Below are 24,498 nucleotides of genomic sequence, written 5' to 3'. Positions count from 1 at the left end.
CTTCAGCCAGAACTTGGTGATCAAGAAATGGACAGATTCTAAGAGGAGTTAAGATTAAGGGTTTATCTAACGTTAGCAATTATATTTTATTTCCAGTACCATAAGTGTCTGCTTTTACTTTTATGTTTAGTTGGCACATTGCTGAATTGTGAAATAGAGGTCAGCAAGATTCCTTTCTTACAGACATAGGACTCGAGGCTTCATAATGGAATTGGCTCATCCCCGACAGACCCACAGCACCGGCATCAGACTGCCTCCCTTCTGGACCCAGCAAGGACACCCTTGTTTACCAAGAGCCCCACAGACTCCTCAGCTGAGTGGGAAAGGGAGGGTGCCACACACGCCCCACAGCAGGTCTAGCCTCTCTCTGAGCTCCTCCGGGGCTTGGCAGCCGAGGTGCTTTCCCTGGAATGTTCCGCCATCCACAAGGTGATGGCCTGGAAACTTCTGTTCCATTGAAGTCTGCCAGGGAGCTATACTTAGCTACCCAGTGGAGGCTGAGAGTGGTTCTCTGAATATAGATAGTAACAAGTGGGCTATTTTCAAACTTTCAGAGAGCCCCCAAATGGGCCAAATGATATTTATAGAGCCCTTTGGGGTCTGGAAGGGAAGGCATAACCTTAGTGCATCTGTAGTTTCAAGGGAAAGGTTTCTTTCAGCAGGGAGTGGGGTGAGGGATCCAGCTACTGAGAGACTGGGTGTCCCTCTCAGAACTGTGTCCAGGGCTTGAGCGCATGGAAGCCAGGAACTCTTGCCTGAGTCGGAACAGAGTGGAGGCCTGCCACTCCCAGTCATTTTCTTCCTTGTGCACTGTGGTGCCACCCTGCTCACCTGTCACTTGCCATATTGGAAGCACTTTTCATTGAGAGCCCATTCCATGGTTTTTCTCTTGTCTAGAAGCCTCTTGATTTCTTAGGCTCCTGCTTTTCCTCAGACTTAACCAGACCAATCAAAATACCTGCTTCTAACTCCATCAGTCTTGGGCTCCCACCTCGAGGAGAGGTTCCAACAACTGCCTGGAGTAGTGTGACCAAAAGGCTTTCTTTAGGCCCAGCTTCTGTGGCTCAGTGGTTGAGTATCGACCTATGATCCAGGAGATCGCGGTTCGATTCCCAGTCAGGGCACATGCCTGGGTTGTTGCTCCCAATAGGAAGCATGCAGGAAGCAGCCGATCAATGACTCTCTCATCACTGATGTTTCTCTCTCTCTCTTTCTCCCTTTCACTTCCTCTCTCTAAAATCAATAAATTTTTGTTGTTGTTTTTAAAAAGGCTTTGTTTAGGGAGAAGAGTGGGAATGTGATGAGTAAAGATTTGAGTAGCAGGGGGGCCAAATGGCGGTCTCCCTAGAAGAGAGTTGGCCATGCCAACATCACTCGGGAACAAATGTGGATGAGCCTTAGTTCCCTTTTTGACTCTCATTCTGTAGATGTAGAGAGGGGCTCCAGAAACCCAAATGTTAAATGGACATCCAGATTAATTCTAATGCTCAGGCTAAATAACGAGGGAAGGCGGGGCAGAGTGGGAAGCTATGAGCCCCAAGGGTGCAGCAGGCAGCACGGCCCGTGGGAGACGTGGTGGCCTTACCATCTGACTGTAGTCGACTAGCTTTGAGTGGGACATCCCCCCCATTCATTCCATGTCAGTTTCCTGGCAGGTGCCGGGGCCTTTCCTCACCGCTCTGCCAACCGATGCTCCACTACCCCTGCCCTACACCAGACCAGATATAAATATAAGAGCATTTTCCATGGGCCGGCACAGAAGGGCAAACATTTGACTTTATTTTAGGCCTGTGAAATTCCCTTCCTTCATACCCAACAGGTGCATCGCTTCATTTAGATATTGGGGCCCAGAAATAGAACACAATTTACAATATAGCTTCCTTCAGGCATCTGGATGCTATTTAAAAAAAAAAAAAAAAAGGCCTCCTGTGAGCTGGCTGGGCTCAGCACAAACACTGGCTGGAGCTTTCACCTTTGCCAGGCTTGGGAGAGGCACCCACCCCCATCAGCTTGACCCTGCTCAGCAGAGGGGCCAGGTGCCTCAAGAGACAGTTTGGGGGCAGGATCACCCTGTTAGGGTATAGGCCTCTTCTCATCCCTGCAGGGTCCCCAGATAGGACGCTGGAGAGAAGGGGGACATTCACTGAGCAGGGGGACTCAGACCTTCGGAGGAGGTGTTTCTAGTAACTCTGCCAGTAAGAATCCACTGTCCCACTTGGTTCTTTGTGGACTGGGGCAGATAGGATTCGACTCTCCTCACCTTAAGCCCAAGCACAGGACCCACCTGACATCTCTTGGCAAACCATGTGTTCTCATCAGTTGTTGGGGGGTGAATGGTGTCCCCTCAATTTACATGTTGAGGTCTTACCCTCCAGTACTTCTGAATATGGCCTTATTTGGAAAGAGGGTCATTGCAGATGTAGTCAAGATGAGATCATTACAGGGTGGGTCCTAACCCAGTATATCTGGTTTCCTTATAAGAAGGAGAAATCTGGACACAGATGCATGCCAGGAGAACACCATGTAAAGATGGAGGGAACGATGGGGTGATGCTTTATAAACAAAGGAACATAAAAGATTGCCAGCAGATCAGCAGGACTGGGAGAGAGGCCTGGACAGATTCTCCACAGCACCAGAAGGAGTCAGCTCTGCTGACACCTTGATCTCAGGCTTTTGGCCTCCAGGACTATGGAAGAATAAATTTCTGCTGTTTAGGCTGCCCAGTGTGAGGGACTTTGTTACAGCAGCCATGGCAAACTAATACATTAGCTAAATGGCACATTCCCACTCTCAGAAGCATCTTCATTCCACTGGCTGAGATGGTCTAGTATAGGCCTGGGTGGTCTGCATCATCAAGGTAACCTTGGCCCAAAGAAGCCAAAGACCAAGGTCAAGTTTCCTCTGGGATGACCGAAGGCCCCTCCGATGGCCGTCATCAAACCAGCCATCAGGATCTTTTACCCCTGAGGAGCATCAGGTGGAATCTACAGTGGGGGCCACCAGGGTGCTGGGACTGCAGCAGAGGTGGCTGCAGAGTAAGATACTTGGCACCCAGTGTGGTCCTGGTAAACGCTCCTGAATGTTCTCATAGGCAGAGGAGCCTCAGCAGGGCTGGTGGCTCAGGGCTGAGAGAGGGGGACCTCTGCAGCTTGCTGTGTGGCTCCCTTCCCAGACTAGGACCAAGGGGCCTCAATCTCCCTTGGCTGGGACCAGAAGTGGAGCTGCTGACAGCAAGCCATCCTTCTTACAGAGAGGAGCAGGTATCCCTTCCCAACATCAAGGACTCAGTCAGTCTCCGTTAGACTCAGGCCTCCTCCTTTCGTCTTGGATGCCGCCCTCCCTCCAGGGTCCTGCTGGAGACTGTTAAGACAAGCTGGCAAGAGGCAGGACCAGCCTAGGAGTGAGAAGAGGCCAGCTATGAGAAGAAAATGACACCACTATGCTGGGGCAGTGGGCCCAGGACACCGGGGTGGGGGGAGGGGGTTCTTATGTGTTGGCATCTGAGTCAGTTTGGGAAAGTATGTGTGTCCAGGGCAGGGTCAAAGGTCTGGGCCACTCGCTCAGTTCATAGATGCCTGTGGCCTCAAGAGAGGACATGGGGGAAAAAGGCAACAGTACTGTGGGCAGATGTGGAGACACGGCCCCTTGGTGAGATGGTACAATGAAGACATCTTTATGGAGACATCCTCTAGTTCTCTCTCCTTAGACCTTGGGGAAAATGAACCCCCAGCCATGCAGTGCTCACGGCCCACCCTGGCCCTTTCTTCCAGCCCTGGTTTCCTCACACCTCTTGCAGGCCCTCACTCATCCCCAGCCCCAGTCCATGCCCTTCAGTTATTCTTACACGCTGGTTGATACTGTTCCCATCACTCGTCTCTTTCTTCCAGAAGAAGTCACCCCTGGACCCTGCCTCCTGCAGCCTCACTCCCAGTCCCATAACAATGTCACAGCTCAATGCCCTGACCCCTAGTCTCCTCCTCCTCCGTGGCCAGGGATCCTGCTGCCTCTGGAGAATTTCTCAGAGCTCGGCTTCCTCCGTAGACTCGGGACTGGGAAGATGCAGACCCTCAGAGGACAGAACAGGCCTGAGTGCATGGACTCTTTATTGCCCCACAATAGTGGATGGGGGCCTAGCTGCTGGTCCTCCCGGTGCTACTCCATCTCAGGGACAGCCCAGCAAGATGGGGAGGGTGTGTGTGTGCCTGTGTGATAGGAGGCAGCGTGGCCCAGATTCCAAACCAAAGTCGGGGAGGTGAGTCTTGAGGTAGCTCTGCCCGTGCAGGCTACACTGTGCGATGCGCTTGGCACAAGTCAGGCTATTCGTGTGGAGTTGCGAAGAGATCCAAAGGCAGCCCCATTCGTCGCCTTAATGGCAGGAATTGTCCATGATCGTGACAGTCCCCCAACAGTCTTTACCTCTTAGAGAAACAGACGCTGAAACCAGAGCAAGTGGAAAAAGAAACAGTGGTTCCTGTTTTGCTGAAAGTCGTTCTGGGAGAGAAGTCCCCTCTAAGAGGGCAAAGTGGGGTGGGAGATCTGCACGGGCCCTCGCTCACCCTGCTGGCCGCTGGGCTGCTCTGGTTCGGAATAGATGCAGGCTGTGGCGGGCAGGGGCCTGCACCTGAGAGTGGGAGGCTGAGCTCCTGCCCTCCCGGGATGCCTGCCTCCTCTGAGTGCACCAGGCAGCATGAGGCTCCCAAGAGGGGCACCCACGATGGTCTCTCAGGGTGAGGTCCTGTCCCTCCTACCTGCACCAAACCAACGCCTCTCAGGGACCAGGGCAGCAGCCAGACTCCTCATGCCGCGCCAAGAGCGACATGCGAGAGAAGGTCTTGGCGCAGCTCTTGCACTGGTATTTCTTGGTGTCGGAGTGTGTCTGCAGGTGGGCCCGGAGATTTGAACGGTCGGCAAAGGCCCTGCTGCAGTGAGAGCAGGCATAAGGCTTCTCACCTGGAGGAGGAAGAGGGGAGGACCAGGTGAGTGACTATCTTGGTGTCCTGGGAGGGTGGGCTTAGGGTTCAAATGCCTCTGTTTATAAATGAATAACTCAGCCCTCCCCCTCCAAATGCTCACTCAATTCCAATTAATTTATCTTCACTACCCCCTCCCTAGGACATAAGTGAAAGGAGCCTTAGCCCCTGACCCAGAAGGAAACACTAAGGCCAAGAGGCCACACAAGCGCCCAAGGTTGGGGCTGCTTGGAGACTGGGTGGAATGATGTACTTAACCCTTCCTAAGGGCAAAGGTCCAGCACGGCTCTTTACTTTGTCTACTGCAGCTGCTAGATCTTTCCGTTTCTGCCAGAGCTCTTCTAGGGCCCTTTGCCACCCAGATCTGGACGTGAGAAGCACGGGCACCTTCTGGCAGCTGTACCCACCCACTGAAAGCCAGTGGTGGAGACTGGCCAGGCCCCCACAGGAGGCAGGCTGGAAGGATGGCTAAAACCCTCATATCCTCCAGGCCACCAGGGATTTGGACAAAGTCCTTCTGTTGGGACTTTGGCTCCTAGGATGATTCTGACAAGTGTAAAAAGAAGGGTCAGTGAAAGTCGTCTGTTCTCTGCCCGTGTAGAGCAGCTTCCAGTCCTGCAGCCCTACAGAGTCCCAAGAGGCTCCAGCCTGCAGTCCCCACTGCCCCACACTCAGGCATGCTCCCAGCTAGTCCAGCCTTCTGTGGGGACTCCCACCCTCCTGGCTCCCAGAACAAGAGCCCTGAGCCTCTGATGATGTGGGACATCCTCAGAGAAGGGTCAAGGAAAATCGCTCTTTTCCAGTAAAACCTTTCCAGCCTCCACCCAGGTGTGACTCAGAGGGTTCTAGTCACAGAGCTGCGATTTAGGATTAGGGAGGCTCCCGTTACAGAAAGTGTGTGTTGCAACAAGAAAGTGTAGGTCTGTGATCAGGACCAAAGACTTATTCTGGGAGCTCCGTGTCTCTGTTCCTGTCTCCCACTCTGCACCATGTGCTTGACAAAGTCCCGGGCTCCAGGCGAAGTCCCGGCTGAGGTCCACTTGGGCTACTGGCTGCCCCTGTGCAGAGCAGGCCCCTTCCACTCTCTCTGGGCAGGATACTGTAATCCACAGCATGAAAAGGCCAAGGTTCTTAGGCTTCCTTCATCTCCCTCACCACATCCCTCTTCTTCCTCTGTGTCTGTCTTTGCCTCTTCCCCACAACTGCTCTTCTCTCCTTCATTTCCTCTGGGCTCCTGGCCACCCTCTCACCCGTGGGCAGGTTTGCTTCAGGTCCCCAAACTCTGAGTGAAGTCCCAGCTGTCATCTCTGCCCTTCAGATAGGCTGTGACGCCTGTGGTTCTTACTCCCAGGTCATGCCTTTCTCGCTCCCCTCTCCTCCTGTTCCAGAATTCTGGAAGGCCATGGAACGTGAGATGTCAGACCCTGCTGAAGCCCTGTGCACTCTACGCTTTGCTGGGTGTTATGAGTCGAATTATGTCTTCCAAAAAAGAGTCGTCCACGCCCTAAACCCCAGTACCTGTAGATCTGATCTTATTTGGAAAAAGGGGCTTTGCAGATGTCATCAGGTTAAGATGAGGTCATACTGCAGCTTGTGGGCCCCGATTCAATATGACTGGTGTCCTTATAATGAGATGGAAATTTGGACACAGACACACAGGGAGGAGAGGACATGTGAAGTTGGAAGCAGAAGTTGGAGTGATGTGGCCACAAGCCAAGGAATGCCTGGAGCCCCCAGGAGCTAGAAGCAGCAGGAAGGGTTCTCCTCTAGAGCCTTTGGAGGGAGGCAACCCTGGGACACCTGGACTTTGGGCTTCTGGCCTCCAGACAGTGAGAGAGGACATTTCTGATGTTTTGAGCACCCTCTCCCCAGATTGTGGGTTTTTGTGCTACACCCCCAAGACAAATACATTGGAAAGCCAAAGCTATGCAAATGTCTATCTTTTTCATAAAGTCACCCCTCCCCTCTTTCTAACCTCCAGGTCCCACTCCCGCCCCCACCCAGATCCCTCTTGTGGACCCGACGCTGTCCTACCTGTGTGGGTCCGAATGTGGCCCTGGAGCAGCCAGGGCCTGGAGAAGGCCTTGCCACAGATGGCACAAATGCAGGGCAGCGTGTGCGTGCGGATGTGCATTTTGAGGGCACCCAGGCTGGAGTACTCCTTGTCACAATACTTGCAGGTGAAGCAGCGCTGAGACTGCAGGTGGCAGTGCAACTGACGGTGCCTGGCCAACCCGGCCAGTGTATGGTAGGGCTTGTGGCAGTGGATGCACTGGAAGGCACTTGGGGTGCAGGGGGCCTGCTCACCTCCCAGCAGTCTGTCTGGAGCCTGGTCCCCATCTGGGCCCAGAATTGGGGGCCACCGCGTGGGCAGAACCAGCAATGGGGGCAGGCTGAAGTGGTTCAGGCTGTCTTTGAGGGGTATGCTCGGAGCCCGGCCAGCATGAGGGTCCAGCAAGCTGACTTCCAAGGGGTCTGGCTCAGAGGCCCCCGGAGCTTCTGGGAGGGGCAGGGAGATGCAGGTGATGACAGAGGTGTGGTCCCAGGGTTGGGCAAGGTCACCAGGAATGGGAGGGGTCGCCCTGTCCGGGAGGAGGAGGGGCACCACCAGCCCCCCACAGGCAGAACAGGAGCCATTGATTTCTAGAAGAGCAGAAGGAGAGAGAATGGAAAGGTGAAGACTCAGTCCCAATGTGTTCTCAAAATTCTATCATGGGTTCAATTTCAAGCCCATCTTCTAGGCCATCAGCAGCTTGGCATGAAGGGAACGGCCTAAAAGATGGAGGTGTCAGCTGGGGAGTGATGATGGCCTGGAAACCATGGGGTCTAGAGGCAGAATCTCAGTTCCCCTTTAAGGACAAAAATAAATACCTTACAGAATCCCATCACAGCCTTCACGGGGCCAAGGAATGCTCCCTCACTGCCGGGCAGTGGACCCTCTCTCTAGTCCATGTCCCACCTCAGGACCCATACAGTGCATCCCCAGGCTCCCATGCAGCATTAATTCAGAGCACTTGGCAGCAGGCCACCACATGTAAAGTCAGCCTCCAGCACCTCCCAATTCCACCTCATTACCCTGACATGGTGCACGCAGCCTCCTGGTCCAAAGGAGCTGTCCTCTGCCCTCAGCCTGTTGCTCCTGTATTTGTGGGCCAGCACACCCCATTCTTCACCCGGAATGGTAGACCCCCAAAGTAAACAGGTTAGTAGGTGAGAGTTGAATTCTGCATCTCCCCAAAGCCAAAATCTCCAAACAGCCTGCAACCCATTTCTTATTCCTTATGTGTTGAAATAAGTCTCTGGCCCCAGATTGGGAGAGGGGGGGGGAGGGGGAGAGAAGCAGAGAGAGCTAATGGGCTGCGAGGCTGTTCTCTGACAGTCCATCACTGGGCCTGGCAGAGTTGCCCAGATTTACACGTTCAAATAATGAAGTGGGTGCACTGTATGACTGGGCTCTACACAGTGGTTTTTGAACTTTTAAAACTCTGACCCAGGTAAATTCAATTTTCCATCATATATATGTGAAACAAAAGTTTCCTTTATCTGGAGCACCATACTCTGATGGTTTCTGTTCTATTTTATTTTATAAAATCGCTGGTGGTGACTCTACCTTGGTTTCAGGACCCAGAAGTGAGGCTCCTGGTCCTGGAAGGCGCCCCCTGGTGGCAGCCCTGCCTCAGTACTGGTCAGAGACTACCTTCCCAGGCTGGGTCCTCAGAGCTCTAAATGCTCTGAGGTGCCCAGGCCTCCACAGTGTCCCTGCTTTGGCTCTCCCGCTCTGAGTCACCGAGCAGTCTCCCAGGGGGTCTTCGCCCCAAGAAGCTGCTGAGCAAGGGGGGACGGCTATGACCACTCTAGAGGCCTTTGCCCTGGGACCTCCCCGTGTCTCCATGCCCAGTAGAGAATGGGAATGAGGGGACAGTGCTGGACTCTGGAATCCCATCTCCCCACTGAGCCCAGCGGGGAGAGGGTTGCAGCCCCTTAGCCCAGCCTGCTCTGGGCAACCTGCACTGGGGTGAGGAGAGGCCGGAGGGAGACCTCAGGAAGGGTGAGGAAGTCCTGGAGGAGCCCGTGAAACGCTGGACGAGCTGGGCCTTGGCACCATAGAGTCCATGGTCACTCTTCCGGGCCCCCGTGGTCACCACCCAAGCCAGGATGTCTCTCCGGAGCCCTTGGGTGGCAGCCCCAGGTGGCCCTTTTGTCCCTTCCCACAATCCCTGGGACCCCTCCCAAAGCTCCTGCCCCAGGAAGATGGCTCCGGGTTCTCTTAACTGGGATGGGCGCCCCAGGCCATAGCGGGAGAGCCCAGAGTGATTGGGAGCCTAAAAACTTCTCTAAGCGGAGAGAGAATCCATACGCGCTCCGCCGGACTCGGACCCCTTACCTACAGCCAACCCCGGGGCTCGGCCCCAGCCTTGGTGGTGAGCTACCGCCTCTCCTACCTGGGACAGATGTCACCCGCTCCCAGGGGCCTCTCCCTCCTGCCCCGAGGGAGCCCGAGCCCTGGGCAGGGGCTGGGGAGCCCGGCAGCCCCTACCTCTCTGCGTCTCCAGCTCCCCGTAGTTGGGGACCCTGTGGCTGGAGTGCGTTTTCACCAGGAAGGAGCGCGGCATGGTTCCTCGCGGGCGCGGGTCTCACTTGCGAGTCCACAGAAGGCGGGCCCGCGGCGCCGCCGCAGGTGCGGGCAGGGTCAGGCTCATTAGCATAGCGCTCCGGCTCGGCCAACCAGCACGCGGCGCGGCCGGGGCGGGGCGGGGCGGGACCGCGGGACAGGGCTTCGGGGCCACGCCCAGGACAGGTGCGCCGAGTGGGGGCAGGAGCGCGTGGCCGGCGTGGCCTGCCCACGGGACCTCCCTGGCGCGCGCCGCGAGTCACGTCGACCCCTGGGGCCTGATGCACCCACTCGCCGCAGACTAAAGGGCGGAGGTCAGGGCTGGGTGGAAGCCCAGCGGCCCCAGTGCACACGGCGGCGTGGGAGCGAGCAAGGAGCCCAGCCTGGGAGAACCCTCGCCCCAGCCGGTTACACCCGCCCCACCTCCTGCTTAAACCCGCAACGGTAGGATTGATGAGCACAAGCTCTGAACTCTAAAGCTGACCCAGCTGATCAGCCATAATGGTGACCAGTGGGGTCGGCCAGCCTGGGCGGGCCGGGAACCCTTTCCCAGTGGGTCTGTCCCTCTGGAGACATTTCTTTAGGAGTTGGCCCCAGGTATCCAGAAAGCTCATTTGGTGGGAGAAAGGACCCAGCCTGGAATTCTGGAATTCTGGAATTCCGGAATTCCAAGGGGTTCAAACATGTGGTTACAGGAAGTTTAATCAAAGAGGGCAAAGCTGTGCACTTTGCAACAGCCTGTCTGTGACTCTAGGCAGCCATGTTCCTCCTTCAGTGTCCTTTGGAATCCTCAGTGCCACAAAGAGCTGGGTGAGTCAGTGCTGGGTGTCTGGTCCCTTTTGATGTGGAGGTTTCATGAGTTCAGGGGTCAGATGGAGCAGTCTCTGGGCAGGTGGACACAGCGCCTGGCTGGCCCCCTGAGAGCCGCAGGGTGTTTCTACTGCTGTGCAGCAGGCCTGCCTTACCAGCAGGGCCTTTTGAGGCCCACGTGCCCCACTGGTGCTCTTTGCCAGCTGCGGGCTTCGGGGGCACGGTAGTTATGGTGGTGGGTCTGTAGAAGAACCCATGCAGAGACAGTGGGAGGGAGGGTTGTGCCACACAGTGTCTCACATTCCCACAGTTTTGCAGATGAGAAAACAGGCTCTGAAAAGCTGGGAAGTGGTAGATTTGGGACCCAGGCCCACACTTTCAGCCTTACCAGAGGCGTGTGTACCCCGTGAGGGCTCATGGAAGGGCAGGTCCTGCACATACAGGAGAAGGCACAAGTCTCTCCTGCGGGCCACGGCCTGGCACCATGCTGCTACGCATGTGGCTTTCAGAGGACACGTGACTGCCTTCTGCTTATTCACCTGTTCCTGGGCCTCGAAAGGTTTCTATTTATACCCTCTCTTCCTTCTCTCTCCCCCTCCCAGACGTAGATAACACTTGCAGATACCTGGGCCAACCCTTTGCCCACACTGTCCTTCCTCACTCAGCCACCCATTGCATGGCCACCGGCCAAGATGACCTCCTTAATCCCCAGAGAGACGCTCTGTTATTTAGGGAAGCTGGAGCACTCCTGTGAAGAATCTGCTGATCTCATCCTGGAAACGCACCAGGGGTCCGAGGGTCCTTAGAGCACCTTTGGGTAGGGGCAATTGATTCTTCTCCTGGGGCTACCACAACAAATCACCCAAAGGGGAGTTTTCAGTCCCTACTAACATCTCAGAACTGCCCTCCCTTAGTGGCACAGACTGACTTTTGGTTGTGGGGACCCAAGTGGTACCAACATCTGCCTGTCCCTACCAATGCAGCCCAGGGAGGGGGTGCAGTTGTTCCTATCTGCTCTGCTCTGTGTCTTTCTGTCCTTAAAGGGTCGCAGTGCCTGGCAGTGAAGCCTAACGCCTCGCCCTGCAGTGGGAAATACATTTCTCACATCCCCCCAACCCCCTCACCCAGAGCAGGACTTGCAGGGAACCGTGGTCCACCTTTCCTTCAGAAACCACAGCAGTCTTCTCTGGGCGCCTGGGGGATGTCAGCTTTCAAAAGCCAGGCTGCTGTCCCTCCCATCTGCTTCTGTCAGAGTGGGAACCCCCATCCCCCTGGGTGAGGTGGGAGCCAGCCCTCGTTCCTGCACAGAGCCCGCATGTGCTCAGGTCCAAAGGGGGGTTCAGGAATGCTTGTTGGACTAGATGGAAAAGAACTGAATCCCCAAATAGCACGGCCACGGTCATGCATGTCCCTGGGGGTTGGAGGGGTGAGCCCTTGTTTGTGCTCTCTAGTGCAGACACATGCGTGAAGGTACTAGGCCCCAGGGGTGAGCCTGGCACCAGGACTCTTAGAATAGTGCTCAGAACTAGGCCTTGAAGCTGGGGCTCGGCTGTCCCAGGCCCTGAGCAGATGGCCCTTGCACTGGGGGCACCAACCACTGTGACATTGGCCCCCTGTATCAGTGTATGGAACATTCATGGAGGGAGGGTGGGCATGGTTGGGAAATCCTAACTTGAAGCAACCCCACAGCTGTCCAAGGTGATGGACTTGTGGAAACTTGGATCCAATGTTTCAGCTCCCAACAACCGGTCAGATAGGTGGCCAGTGTGTGCTTGGTCACCCCCAGTGAAGGGAAACTCACTCTGCTTACAGATGCTCGTTCCATTGGGGTATGGTTGTTAGAAGTGATATTGGTTCTTAGTGATATTGGTATCACATATAACCTGTGTGATATGGGATTACTGAGAGGGGACATTGTCCCTCCACACACAGCTTATAAGGCAGGCAATAGAGGCCTTGATACCTTAGAGCTTGCCATAGAGTGTGATGTTGAATGATGAGGAGGGTCCTGGGGGCCAGGAAGATGAGAACTGAGTGGTGACTGGGCAGGGATGACCTGTGTGCATGTGTTATTATATGTGCATGCATGCAGACCTGTGTCCTGTACGTGCACACATACATTTGCATACGTGTGTACACGTGTGAGATCGCAGGAGCTGCTCCCATGTGATGCAGGGGTCGGGCATCAGCAGGTGAGCCCTGGCCTTGAATGGAGTGGTCTGTTGGTCCACAGCTCTGTTCCCATCTCCTTACTCCACTGAATCCTCTCTGCACTCTTCTCTGTCCACACGGGGGAGCTGTCCCCTCATCCCCAGCAGGTTATCTGAGAGACTCAAAAGGCCCTGTGTTGGGTGGTTCTCTCTCATAGTGATGGACTGGATGTCCCCATTTGCCGATCCACCCTCAGTGCAGCGTCCGAACCTCAGCACATGCTGTCTCTAGTTAACTCGGTCAGTGAGCTGTGCTTCTCTTGCTCACCCAGTCACCAGGGCACGAGAGAGCAGCAAGGCTGGTCCTGTCCTTGAGGTTTGCTGGAGACGCGCCTCAGCTGGCTCTAACCTCCGCAGCAGCTTCCAGCCAAGGAGCTGAGCCCTGACAACCAGAACATGCCCAGGACTCCAGAATGTGCCTCCTGGGTCCTGGGGATCCTGTTGACATTTGGCCAGGCCTAGGGCAGCCTCTCTAGAAGCTGCAGACTACAGGATCTGGAGTCTCTTCAAGGCATACCCTGAAGGAGCCAACTGCGGATCTGACAGGTCCACTGGCCTGGCATGCTCCCCACCACGTAGAGCAGAACACCTGTGTAGGAGCCTGGTGGCTCTGTCCCCGGCCTAGGTCAGGGCACCAAGCTGGAGCTCACACCCGGTTCTTCCCTACTTTCCCTACTCACTGTGTGCTGACAATGAACTGACGACAGCGTTAGGGGCTGAAGCATTTGTCCTGAAAATATATTGGAGTCGTAACCCCATCATCTGTGGTTGTGGTCTTATTTGGATAGACAGTCTTTGCAGGTATAGTTAAGATGAGGTCATTAGAGCAGCCCCAGCCTAATGATAAAGGGGGAAATTCGGACATAGACACACACACAGAGGGCAGATAACATGAAAGCACAGGGAGAATGCCATGTGAAGCTGATGGGTCAGTGATGCATCTGTGAGCCAAGGATGCTGGAAGCTGCGAGCCTTGCAAAGGAAGGTCATCATGACTCCACACCAGCCCTCAGCTTGTAACATTCGCAGAATGAAACCTATCAGGCTGCTATAGATGCTTTGAAACGTTTTATTTTTTTTTTTAAAGACAGCAATAATTTATGCCATGAACCAAACAAGAGTACTGACAAGCATTTTCTGGCCCAGTCCACCACTGCACAGCCCTGCCCCACCACCACCACGCTCTACCCCCACTGGGGGTGGCCCTGCCTGAGGCAGGATGGGGTCAGCTTTGGAAAGATAACAGTGGGGCTGAGGCCAGGACCCGGGCAGGAGGAGGCCCCAGAACAGCCCAGCAGCCACTGCAAGTGGCCAAGGCCAAGCTGAGATTTCTTCCAGGTCGTTATCAAAGGGAAATGACAAACCAACCACAGGAACCCTGGAAAACCCTGGGAGATCTGGGATGTGGCCACCTCCATCCTGTGTGCACAAGTGAAACTCCACGTTCATTCTGGCTCCGGCATTTGCCCCATTTCTCCTTCCCTCCCCAGCTCGATCCCACAACTGTTTGTTTTTGACTTTTTTTTAAAAAATATAATTTTGTAAATGTTCCATAAAAATACTATTGTTCCTAGTCAAACACAGATATTGCAATATGAAGAGTAACTGCTTTGTCTTTGCTCTATAAAATGTGAAAAGGTTATCACACTGGATAATATAGAAAAATGCCAGAATTTCTAGGTATCACAAAGCCAGTACCAGGTGCACAGGGGGAAGCGCTGCCAGACACCAGTGGCTGGCTGATGTCACTGGGGCTCCCCCTCTGCATGGGGAGGACATCATGGCTTTGAGAGAGACAGACAGCTGACTGCTCTCAGTCCCAACGGGCCGGCCCTGAGAGGGCCGCCTGCTTGGCCCGAAGCACCAAAGAAACCAGCCATGCTAGGCCAGGAGCACAGCCGGCCCTTCTCTGATGGAGAGGGGACAGCAGTCTCTCCTGGTCCCTGGCAATCTTGAGGACCACCTCTTCTTCTGAAATGACAGAGGCCCCACCTGGCCCACAAGGCGCATTCAAGTGCAGGCGCCAGGCTACAGAGAGCAAGCATGGCTCTATCCCTTGAGGCGGGAAGGTTCGGTCCTGGTGGCTGGGCTATACCTTCAGTTCTCGGAGAGAGACAGGGCCAGGGCGGCCTGGAAGGCGGCTTCTTCATCGATGCTATAGTCCTGGAAGACAGGAAGTGGCAATGAGCTGTGGGACTCAAGGGCCCAGCTGTGCTAGTGATCCCTCAGGACTACTTCCTCTGTCCGGTCACCCCAAACAGACCAGCAACACTACTTCCAGTCTCACCACTACCCTTCAGCATGACTCAGGCCAAGAATGAGGCCCTGCAAAGTCACAGGGTCACTGCTGCCATGTAGAGAAAGCTCTGTTGGAGGTTCAAGTGCTGCCCACACGTGGGACCGCTATCTGGCATCTCCCAAGTTCTCCACATTGAGGGCTGCATGGGGTCCCTGCAGCTGCCCAGCAGACACCTTATCCAGCAGACACCTTGCCCAGTGGGCCTGTGGGAGAGGCGGACACTCAAGAGAAAGAGTTGTCCTTTTGTCTCAGATGTGAGAACTAGGGTACTGATATGAGCAGAGAAGCCAGAGAGCTCCATGCCTCCAACCACCAGGACCTTGGGGGGCAGACAGGAGCACGAGTAATTATCCCACACAGGCCAGGTACCTGGAGGCTGCAGGCTGGCAGGGACAGGACAACAGGGCTGGGAGGGGAAAGGGCTGAGCACGAGGAAGAGCCTGCAGAGGGTGTGCAGGCCTGGGGCAGGCACGGTTCCGACCCAAGCAGGTAGGAGAGGGAGAGCGAGTTGGAGGTTTTCAAGGTGGTAAAGTCCCCCTGGCTTTTCTCCAACCAGCACCTGAGGTGAGCCCATCACCCTCCACAGGCTCTCTGTTCTGGCAGGGCTGGGGCAATGTCCCCTTGCAACAGCCACTGTACCTGTGGCTGCCTCTCCCAGAGAAGCCCCCTAGCTCCCCCAGTATGAAGAAAACTCATGGTGAGGGACCCTAAAGAACCAAGGGACCCTCTAGCAGCCATGTAGACCTGACCTCCATCAGCACCAAACCTGTAGATGCTCCCACAGCAATATGGGGACGTCTTTGTGTGTTCAGCTCCCTTTGAATTATGAGCTGGTTAAGGATGGGGGAGGGGAGAGGACACGCACCACAAAGGTGTCGTAGGAAAACTTGTGCCGGTGGAGCAGGTGCTGCAAGAAGTTGGCGCTCTTGTAGCTGGGGTCACCCCAGGGCATCGCCGAGCAGATGGGGCACACCTGGAACAGGGGGCACGGGTGAAGCTGAGCCAGAGTGAGGAGCGAGCCCCCACCCTGGGGTCCCAGGAGGGCACTGTGGGTGGACATAGGGCTTGGGCACCCAGGCAGGCTGGCAGCGGGCGCTCACCACGCGGTTGGGATCGCTGCGGTGGTTGTCCACGCAGTGCTTCACCAGCTCCTGCTGGTCCAGGTTGCGGGCGCCACAGTAAGGGCATGTGAAGGTGGACCTGTTGGGGACGGCGCTGGGGCGGGGAGGGGAGGGGAGGGGTGAGCAGTGGCCTGGTTGGGCACTGCCAACCTTCTGGAAGCCCAGCCCCACTTGTACCAGCACAGGTATGCCCTACCCTCCTCTGGGCAGTGGGCAGAAAGGAGGCTCAGCCAGGGCCCTGAGGACCTTGGCCACGGTGGGACCCTCTGCCCTGTTCCCCTGCACACCCCACAGTAACTGCTCTATAGCCGCTTGCTGCCTTATAAACTCCTGGTCGTCTCCTTCCCAACAGGCTGGGCAAGCAGGGTGAGGACAGGCTGCCTGTCCTGAGAGGAGGTGTCTGTTCAGACCAGGCTTCTCAGGGGACAGCACTCCCCTGCTGGGAGGTGATGAATGAGCCTGGCATGGAACCTCCTGGGTTCCCCTCCCTGCAGGATGGAGAGACCCACCTCAGAGGGGATGCAGAGCCCCTCCCACTTCCTCTGGGCAGAGCATCACTTCCCCCACCTAGTGATGCAGACTAGGAGCTGCCCCCACAAAAGTCAGGGACTTAAGTGCCCCTAGTATGGTAGCCTACCTGGGAATAGGCTGGGATGTGGGCACCACGGGGACAAACTTGGGACAGTTGGCCATCTGCTCCTGGACCTTCATGCAGGAGGAAACGTGCACTCTCATCTTGGCCAGTGTCACCTAGGAAGAGGCAGAGCAGGGGTCAGGCGGGGGCAGCAAAGCCTCAGGCTCCATTGGACCAAAGGACAACCAGCAAGCAGGGCAGGCAGGTCCTGCTGCTGTTCATAGCCCAGCAGTGCAGTAAGCAGATTCTGGGGCCTATCACAGGGACACAGGGGCCCTGCTGGAGAAATGCTGCCAAGGGAAGGAGACAGACTTGAGACATGCTGCTCAAGGGACATGCTGCTGAGTTACACCCAGCAGTAGGTGCTTATTGCTTCAGCTGCCGCCTGGCAGGGGGCTGGCATCGGCCGTCAGCCCCTGGATGGGAGCACACCCCAGCTGGGGTTCCTGGGGAGCTGCAGAAGGGTAGGCAGTCTCTGGAGGCATGGGAAGTACATTCATTCAGGAAAAATGCCCCTTGTAACACGTACCAAACCAAACCAAACCCGGCATGGCCTTCTCCTTGGCTGCCTGAGTCACAAACTCTGGTGGGGGGGGGGGGGGGTCCCAGCTCAGAGTAGGGCGAGGGGAAGGGGAATGGTGATGGATAACCTTGGTCAACCCCCCTGGGGAGTGACCACCACCTTCCTGCCATGTGGCCAATGCCAAAAGGCTGGAGAATAAATGTTTCACAAACAGGAGACTAGTTCACAGAAATGACGAAGCAGTGAGAGGGCGTGTGAGGCACAGCTGCATCCATGAGCACAGGGCACTGTCTCTAGGGCCAAGAACCGACCCAGGTTTCTAGGGTAATAGGAATAGCCTTCCAATACCAGCTCTGCCCAGGGTTGGGGACATGGAGTGAAGGGCAGGGCCGCTTCACATGTGAAACTCCAGGATCAAGGGGAGAAGCGGGGAAAGGGCTATGGAAGCTTGAAGGAAGCCTCAGTAGCCCCTCCCAGAGGTCCTCAGGGCAGCCCTGGAAGTTCAGACCTTTCACCTTTAGGGCAGAACAACCAGAGGCTGCTTTCCATTGTGCTAAGTTGGTAAAACTTGTTAACTACAGAGATGGCAACGTCAGAATGTGTAAATTCAAAATCAGTTCCAGCCCCGTCCACCAGGAGGCAGGGCCTCCCAGTCCTGGGGAGTGGTGGGTGTAAGGACAGTGGTATGGTGGGTTCTGGGGCAGGATGCCTAAGGCAGGCCCGGGTGGGTGACAGAGGCCACAGAGCAATGTGCTCCATTCAGCCTGTAGCCCCCAGCTGCCCTCCTCTCCCCTTATCAAAGCCTTCAGTGAGCAGCAGATCACTGGAGTGTCCAGGCTGTGTCTGGGGTGGGTTTCAGCCCACCCCATGTCCCTACATTGGCCACAATGCAAAGTGACCCAGAGCCCAGGCCAGGCAGTGGAGTTGGGGGGACGCAACATGGGACAAGAGGAAGGGCCATCTGGAAGTGCTGGGTGCTGTGGAGGAGGGGCTGAGCAGAGCTGCAAGGTCCTCAACAGGAAAGGGAAGAGCCCAGTTCCTCTGCTGGAGGGCGGAACCAGGGCTCCAAGCACTCAAAAAAGCCCCCTCCTGGTCCAAGGGAACACCTTGGGGCGGGGTACCTTCTTGTTGCAGCCCCGGCAGGGTGCCTTATAGGATGAGAGCTGCTTCTCCACCTGGGCGGCCTTGTCCACCTTCTTGGGGTCGAAGGGCAGGCGGCACAGTGGGCACAGGGGGGATGGTACCTGCAGACACGGCTGGAGGCACTCCCCACAGAACCTGCAGGGGGCAGAGGACATGGGCCTGAGGTCACAGGCCGGCCTGCTGCAGCACACGCAGGGCAACTCACCTCTGTTGTCAATTGTGCATTTCTGGAGAGATTCACTTATGAGCCTGAATCCCACTGGCTGGATGGGCACCATTTGGCTAAAAGATGACCCTAGAACCCCTCCCAACCATGGGCCCTTGGGACCCTCTGCTGTATCCTGGAACTGGGTAGAGCTGCAGCTGTGGCTCTCTAGGACCTGTGCTGGCTCCATGACCCTGGTCCCAGCCTGCCAGTCTCTCTGCCAGATAACACCTCAGGGGGCTCAGGAAACATGTGGACGGACAGTACAGGGGACGCTGGAGACCCTCCACCCACTAAGCTCTGGGGAATAGAATCACTGACAATAGTGGGGCCTCAGGACTCATTGGATGGGGCAGGGCCAAAGCTGACAGGTGAGCATCACCAGCCTTGGACAGTGCCATCTCCCCAGGAAGGACGGGCTCTCCTGATAGGCCTGAATGAAGGCACAGTGACAGGAGGGACTGTTCAGCAATGATACTCCTGGCTCTGGCATACACGTAGGCATCTGAGGCTCCTTGCAGCCAAGCTCTCGGCGCTGCCTGGAGATGCTCCATCTTGGGTAGGCTGCATGTGCAGTGAGCCCTCCTGCCCATTCTACCCCTCAGTGGGAATTTACAACCACCTCCCACACTACAGAAGAGCCTGTTGCTAATCAGGGAGTAAAGCAGGTCAGAGGGGTGAGAGGGAGGTGCTTGACCACAGAACCATCTCGGTTCAGTTTTGTAGGAAGTGTCATGGGGACTGCTTAGCTGCGACACAGGACCTGGAACTGGAGACACTGAAATGGAGCCTCCATAGCCCTAGAAGAGCATGGGCTCAGTCCCATCATGGCTGGGCACAGACGCATGAGAAAGGTGGTAACTCTGCAGACTGCAAGGAATCTGCAAGGAACCAGGGCGCACACCCCTCTACTCTCACCTGTGTAAGTCGAGTGGGCTGGGCTGTGGTGGGAACAGGAGCTGGACAGGACACAGGGATATGAGAATGTTCCTGAGTGTACAGGGGACTCGGCTAAGCTAAGGGGTCAGAGTTCCCTTGACCATCATATTCACTTTCTTCTAGAAAAAGGCAGCCAAGGGGGATCCAGAGTCCCTCCTGTGCCCAACTGGAGGCCCTCCTCCTACATGCTGGCCTCTGGTGATGCCACCACGTGGCTGGTCACCTCATTAACGTCTGCACACAGGAGTAGGCTCAGCTAGGCCAGACGCCTGCAGTGCAGTGTTTCTGACAACACTTGTCCTGCAAAGTAAGGAGGTGGGCCCATTTGTCACGTCCTGCACCCAGTGAGAGGGCTCACCAGGCATCACGTTGGGCATGCAAAGGAGATACCATGCACCCACCCCTCGTGCTCCAGTGAGGATTCCAGGTCTGTCCCTCTCACCAGTTTCAGGATATGCTTTGCCTATTAGCCGGGGTAAGCCTCTTACTTCACCTAGCCTCTGGAGGAAAGTGCTATCTGGATGGTCATAATGGGGAAGATGAAGAAAAACCCACACGAGTGCTCACCCAGCACCAGTCACAATAGCCAAGTGGAAACAACCTGTGGCCATCAACAGGTGTTGAGCATGCAGATTGCAGTCTATTTCTGCGATGGACCACGACTTAGTCATAACAGGGAGCATGTGCTGACAGATGTGACCACTGGAGGAACCTTGAAAATATCATGCTCAGTGAAAGAAGCCAATCACAAAGGACTACATAGTATGGCTTCATTTATGTGAACTGTCTAGAACAGGCAAATCCACAGACACAGAAAGCAGGCTGGAGGTTGTGTGGTTGCGGGGTATAGAGTTTGACTCCCAGTGGGGATGAGGTTTCTTTTTGGGGTGATGAGAATGTACTAATGTTGACTGCAGTATTGGTTACTCAGTGCTGTGCATATACTATGGACCACAGAATTGTATACTTTAATAACAGAGCTGTCTCTCAATAAAGCTGTAAAAACACATGCAGAAGGAAAGGACACAGGACCACATGGGGATGAGCCATCACCATGTCATCAGCAGAATGCAGGGCCCAGTACAGGCCTCCAGAGGAGCACGCCTCTAACGAGAGACAAAGGTTGGTGTGAAGGGTGCCCCATTGTTCTCTAGCAGGAAGCAGGGGAACTTTGGGAGTATTGAGAAGGCACACACAGATCCCTGCCTGACCCCCCAACTCGCCCACCAGCCCTGCAGCACTGCTTGTCTCCATGTCACAGTCCCTGAGGAGCGAGAGGCAGAGCCAGGTGTCCACATGGTAGCTCGGCTCACAGCCTAGTTTCCAGCATCATCACCATGGTGTGCTGAGAGCCACAGCAGACGAACAGTGCTCACTTCTCCCACAGGAGGTTTCTGCCAGTGTCTGTCCCGGGGCTGGTGCTGGGCAGCTTCTCAGCAAAAGAGGCAGCTGAGAGGTCTGCTCTCCCATGTCAGGACTGCAGGCACAGCTGCAACAGCCTGATGACCACTGCATGGACTCCAGGCTGCAGTAGTGCCACTCAGGTGTCTCACTCCCATCTGGCCTCCTGCACACACAGGTATGCCAGGACAGGCCAATGTTTCAGAGGAACCCAGGAAGACAAGCAGGGTGGGCCCCACATACCTGGAGCTGTCCTGAGTGGGGAGGCTGACTTCCAAAGCCTTTTTTGGGAAGTCACTCAATGGCTCATGTCCTGGCCCACCCACACACAGATCCTGAGCCACCTTTAGGCCCAGGACTCCATGGGGCCTGTCTGACCCAAGGACTTGCCCGCCAGCCCAGCAGCATTGCTTGTCTTCATGTCACAGAGGCTTGTGCTCTCAGGCAGCCAAGCAGGGAGTGACAGAAACTCCTGGAGCCTCTGGGACTCCACCCAGAGAAGCCAGTTCATGGGCCTAGGTGCAGATGGGCAGAGGGCTGTAAAGGCTCAGCAGTCTGCAGAGCCTGCAGTCACAGCTACAAAAGCAAAAGGTGCTGAAGGTGGTGGGGGGAGTGGCTAAGAGGCAGGGTGGGGCCTGGCTGCCTGAGCTCAAACCCTGGCTTTGCTGTGAGACTCGGGAACTTTACTCAGCTTCTATCTCGGGAACTTTACTCAGCTTCTATCTCGCTGTCCCTGTGCAGAAGGAACAATGGCAGTGCCTGCCTCATAGGGCTATGGAATGTAGCAAGTACTTAGAAAACACCTATTATCATCATTCCCCATAATTCCCTTTAAACAGGAGCTTTAAAATTCCTGCATGACTTCTGCTCAGTAACAAACTGTGAGGATACTTAGATGCATGGACAGATGTGACAGCACTGGCTAGAGGGTGTGAAAGAAGAGGTACAGAGACCAGAGGCAGCCTGAGCTAAATGCTGCCCAAACACAGGCCCTCAGGAGAGGGTCCATCAGACGGTTAGAAACAGTCATGCAGCTTCTGTTTCCGGATGTGGCTCGCTGCCCAGGATGTCCCTTGAGTGTGACAGAAAACCAGCTTCCTGTGGGGCCCCAGGGGAGGTTCCTGGGAGCTCTTCCACAAGCTCCATAGAGGGGCTCATGCTCAAAAGCCCTGTAACAACTCCTTCTGTCTGGGTGCTGGAGCAGGGGTACATGTCCCATACAGGGTCTCTCTCACCACCAGGAAACCTATTTTGGGGAAGGAAACTGTTTAGTCAGGTAGCTGTGGAGGGAAATAACCAAACCACCAGCAAGGTTTTTAAGGAATCTTTAAATCTTCTTTGCTCAACTGCATATATGCCTTCCCAACACCAGGCAAGAAACTTAGGGAAAGTAAGTAGACAGAATAGCTAGGAGAACAAGCCAGCAGGGAGAGCCAGAGGGAGTAAGTCTTTGTAAGGCAAAAGCTATAGAAGAGGCTCTTGTAGGCCCAGCCCTAGAAATGGGAGAGGGGTGAGATTATGCCAAGAAAAGCATGGGGGGAGGGGCTTTTATGAAAAGTTTCACAACAATCCCGTGTAGTTCTGTATTCTGGAAACCACATTTTAAGAAAAGACGTACTTGGGGGGGAGGGGGGGAACTACACGTTTGTGCAGACCAAGAGACTGGCAACACTGTGACCCAGGGCTGAGTGAGTGTTGGTGCCAAAGGGACACCACCCAAAGCCTAGGGAAGGTTTCCTAAAATTAGAAGCCTTACGGTTCTCTCAGTGATGGACTGAAAGATGCAGAACACACCTTAAGACACCCACTAGTATGTGCTTACAAGAAACAAGTCCTGTGCAAAGGCTGCCCCTGTCAAAATGTCACAAGAAACGAACAAGTGAGGTGCAGTGCCCTTCAAAACAAGTCTGCAGTGCTCTCCTGTGCTGCCTAACATGGGGGCATGGAAAAGGAAGTGAAGGCTTTCTAGATCTTGATACTATCCCTGCCACCACTCTGGGTGACAAGCAGTCACACACTCACTCAGCAGTTCCAGCTACCACTTTGTATCAAGAGCCTCCCAAGTCAGCTATTTTTGCAAAATGTTCTAAGGCCTCGTACCAGCCTGGGTTCACCGCAGCCCAACCACTTGGAGTGAAAGCCCCACCTCCTAAGCAGCTCTACCGGCAGCCAAGCCCTCTAGCCCCCTCTCCCCACCTTGCTGATTTCACTCAAGGGCTGTATTATTTAGTCACTTGGGAGAGTCAGAATGGACACTCTGATCTCCGCTCCCTTCCAACCAGGCTGGCAGCTCCAAGAAGACCTGAGTGCAGCTCTCAGCTGGGAGGAGAGCCACATCCTCAGGTTTCTGTTCCTGAAACACCCCGCAGGAGCCCGCTGTGGGCGCCGGTGCAGCTGGAAACCCTAGCAAGGTGCTTAGCGACTGGTCCCCTGAGAGCCAGCCTGCCTGGCCACTCCGTGATCGATGTGACCCAAGTTCTCCATAAAAACAAAAGAAAACAGCACCAGACTCCAAACAAGCCCCTCTCTTAACTTTAGGGAACTTCTTTCCTCAGCAGTCTAGACAATAGACAGCAGGTCCGAAAAGCAGTTGACAGCAAAAGCCACACGCATTTATTTACAACTGCCCACTCCAGTCTCCACGGGACTCAATCCAAGGCGACTGGCGCAGAGGTCGCACCCGCTGCCCTCTGAGTACCTGGGGAGGCCCACCGAGGCTGTCAGCAGCCCCGGGGGCCCCGGGAGCCCCAGGAGCCCCGGGACTCCGAGACCGGGCAGGATTGCTGGTCGTCCCCGTGTGTCGACGGGGTGGTCGGATCGAGTGCCCAGGGCTGGCGGAGCCTGAGCGAAGGCGGATGAACGCGTCGGGAGGGCAGGGCCCGAGCTGCGTAGAGAGCCCCGCTCCTCCGCCCCTGAGTCCTCCGAGCGCCGGGCTCCGCGGCTGTGCCGGGCGGCCGTGAGCCTCAGGCCCCTCCCGGCCGGGCGCAGACCCCTCCCCGGCGGAGCCCCGGCCCCGCGGCCGCCCGGAGGCCGGCGCACTCACGTGTGGCCACAGCTGCCGATGGCCACGGGCCGGTGGTAGACCTCTAAGCAGATGGGGCAGCTGTACTGCGCCTCCAGGCCGCTGTCGCCGCCCGCGGGCCCGCCCGGTGGCTGCCGCTGCTGAGCCGAGGCCACCAGGCTGCGGAACATCGCCATCCCACGGCCAGGCCCGCCGCCGCCGCTGCCGCCGCCGCTGTCCCGGCCGGCCTGGCCCCGGCCGGACCGCGCGTCACGGCCGCGACGGCGTCGCGCTGACGTCTCAGGGCGCGCCCCGCCCCCGCGGCCTGTGCGTCACGGCCGCGACGGCTTTCTGTGACGTCATCAGAGCGCGGCCGCTCCTGGCGCGGCCGCCGCTGTCCGCAGCTCAGCCCGGTTCGACCATGTGCCAGGTGGGCGAGGATTACCGGGAGCCCGCGCCCGACGTGCCGCTGCCCCCGCGGCCTGGGTAAGAGCTGGGCGCCACACCCGTCCCTCTTGTACGGGGCGCTCCCCGCCGGCCGCGAGTCCTGCCCTGAGGCCCCGGCCGCGTTTTGCAGTCTGTCGCGGCCGCCGCGCTCTGGAAAGCCCAGAGTCCGCGGAGGCCGAACCC

The 24,498-nt window shown here is 56.1% G+C and overlaps 3 protein-coding genes across 7 annotated transcripts in view; 1 reads left to right on the top strand and 2 right to left on the bottom strand.

Annotated features, from left to right (window-relative positions):
• The window catches only part of CTU2 (cytosolic thiouridylase subunit 2), a 43,431-nt gene that overhangs the window by 11,072 nt on the left and 7,861 nt on the right, over positions 1-24,498 (top strand). For 2 of the 4 annotated variants that reach the window (XM_016197386.2, XM_016197369.2), the window contains exon 2: positions 19,246-19,449. The exons of 1 other annotated variant lie outside the window; for it this stretch is intronic. In XM_016197386.2, the coding sequence (XP_016052872.2) occupies positions 19,355-19,449 (95 nt within the window). In that variant the 5' untranslated portion in view covers positions 19,246-19,354. Of the gene's footprint in view, positions 1-19,245; positions 19,450-24,281; positions 24,355-24,498 lie in introns of those variants that run through there. One more of the 4 variants, XM_016197379.2, reaches the window with a different exon arrangement.
• On the bottom strand, positions 4,699-9,583 carry SNAI3 (snail family transcriptional repressor 3). Its single transcript, XM_016197998.2, has 3 exons — positions 9,508-9,583; positions 7,005-7,613; positions 4,699-4,950 (listed from the first exon to the last, which is right to left on the bottom strand). The coding sequence occupies exons 1-3, from the start codon at positions 9,581-9,583 to the stop codon at positions 4,769-4,771; spliced, it is 867 nt and encodes a 288-aa protein (XP_016053484.1). The 3' UTR covers positions 4,699-4,768.
• RNF166 (ring finger protein 166) lies at positions 13,654-24,075 on the bottom strand. Of its 2 annotated transcripts, XM_087827089.1 has the most exons (6): positions 23,911-24,075; positions 18,301-18,457; positions 16,660-16,772; positions 16,002-16,116; positions 15,767-15,874; positions 13,654-14,765 (listed from the first exon to the last, which is right to left on the bottom strand). In XM_087827089.1, exons 1-6 carry the CDS (start codon positions 24,063-24,065, stop codon positions 14,700-14,702), a joined length of 714 nt encoding a protein of 237 aa, XP_087683215.1. In that variant the 5' UTR covers positions 24,066-24,075; the 3' UTR covers positions 13,654-14,699. The 2 variants fall into 2 exon arrangements, with proteins under 2 accessions (XP_087683215.1, XP_016052884.1); XM_016197398.2 differs by lacking the exon at positions 23,911-24,075 and having other exon boundaries at positions 18,301-21,515.

Source organism: Miniopterus natalensis, chromosome 18 (assembly GCF_054644295.1).
Source record: "Miniopterus natalensis isolate mMinNat1 chromosome 18, mMinNat1.hap1, whole genome shotgun sequence".
NCBI classification, from domain to species: Eukaryota; Metazoa; Chordata; class Mammalia; order Chiroptera; family Miniopteridae; genus Miniopterus; species Miniopterus natalensis.
Note: the sequence above shows the minus strand (reverse complement) of the source record. Positions and strands in the feature narration are given on the sequence as shown.

Excerpts from the sequence above, each read along its gene's own strand:
- SNAI3 (XM_016197998.2), bottom strand. The coding sequence starts at position 9,583 with ATGCCGCGCTCCTTCCTGGTGAAAACGCACTCCAGCCACAGGGTCCCC. Across the intron at positions 7,614-9,507 it reads GGAGCTGGAGACGCAGAGAG|AAATCAATGGCTCCTGTTCT; the intron begins GTAGGGGCTGCC and ends CTGCTCTTCTAG. Across the intron at positions 4,951-7,004 it reads CCACATTCGGACCCACACAG|GTGAGAAGCCTTATGCCTGC; the intron begins GTAGGACAGCGT and ends TTCCTCCTCCAG.
- RNF166 (XM_016197398.2), bottom strand. The coding sequence starts at position 18,717 with ATGGAGCCAGCACAGGTCCTAGAGAGCCACAGCTGCAGCTCTACCCAG. Across the intron at positions 16,773-18,300 it reads GCCGGGGCTGCAACAAGAAG|GTGACACTGGCCAAGATGAG; the intron begins GTACCCCGCCCC and ends GCCTCTTCCTAG. Across the intron at positions 14,766-15,766 it reads TTTCCTACGACACCTTTGTG|GACTATAGCATCGATGAAGA; the intron begins GTGCGTGTCCTC and ends CCTGTCTTCCAG.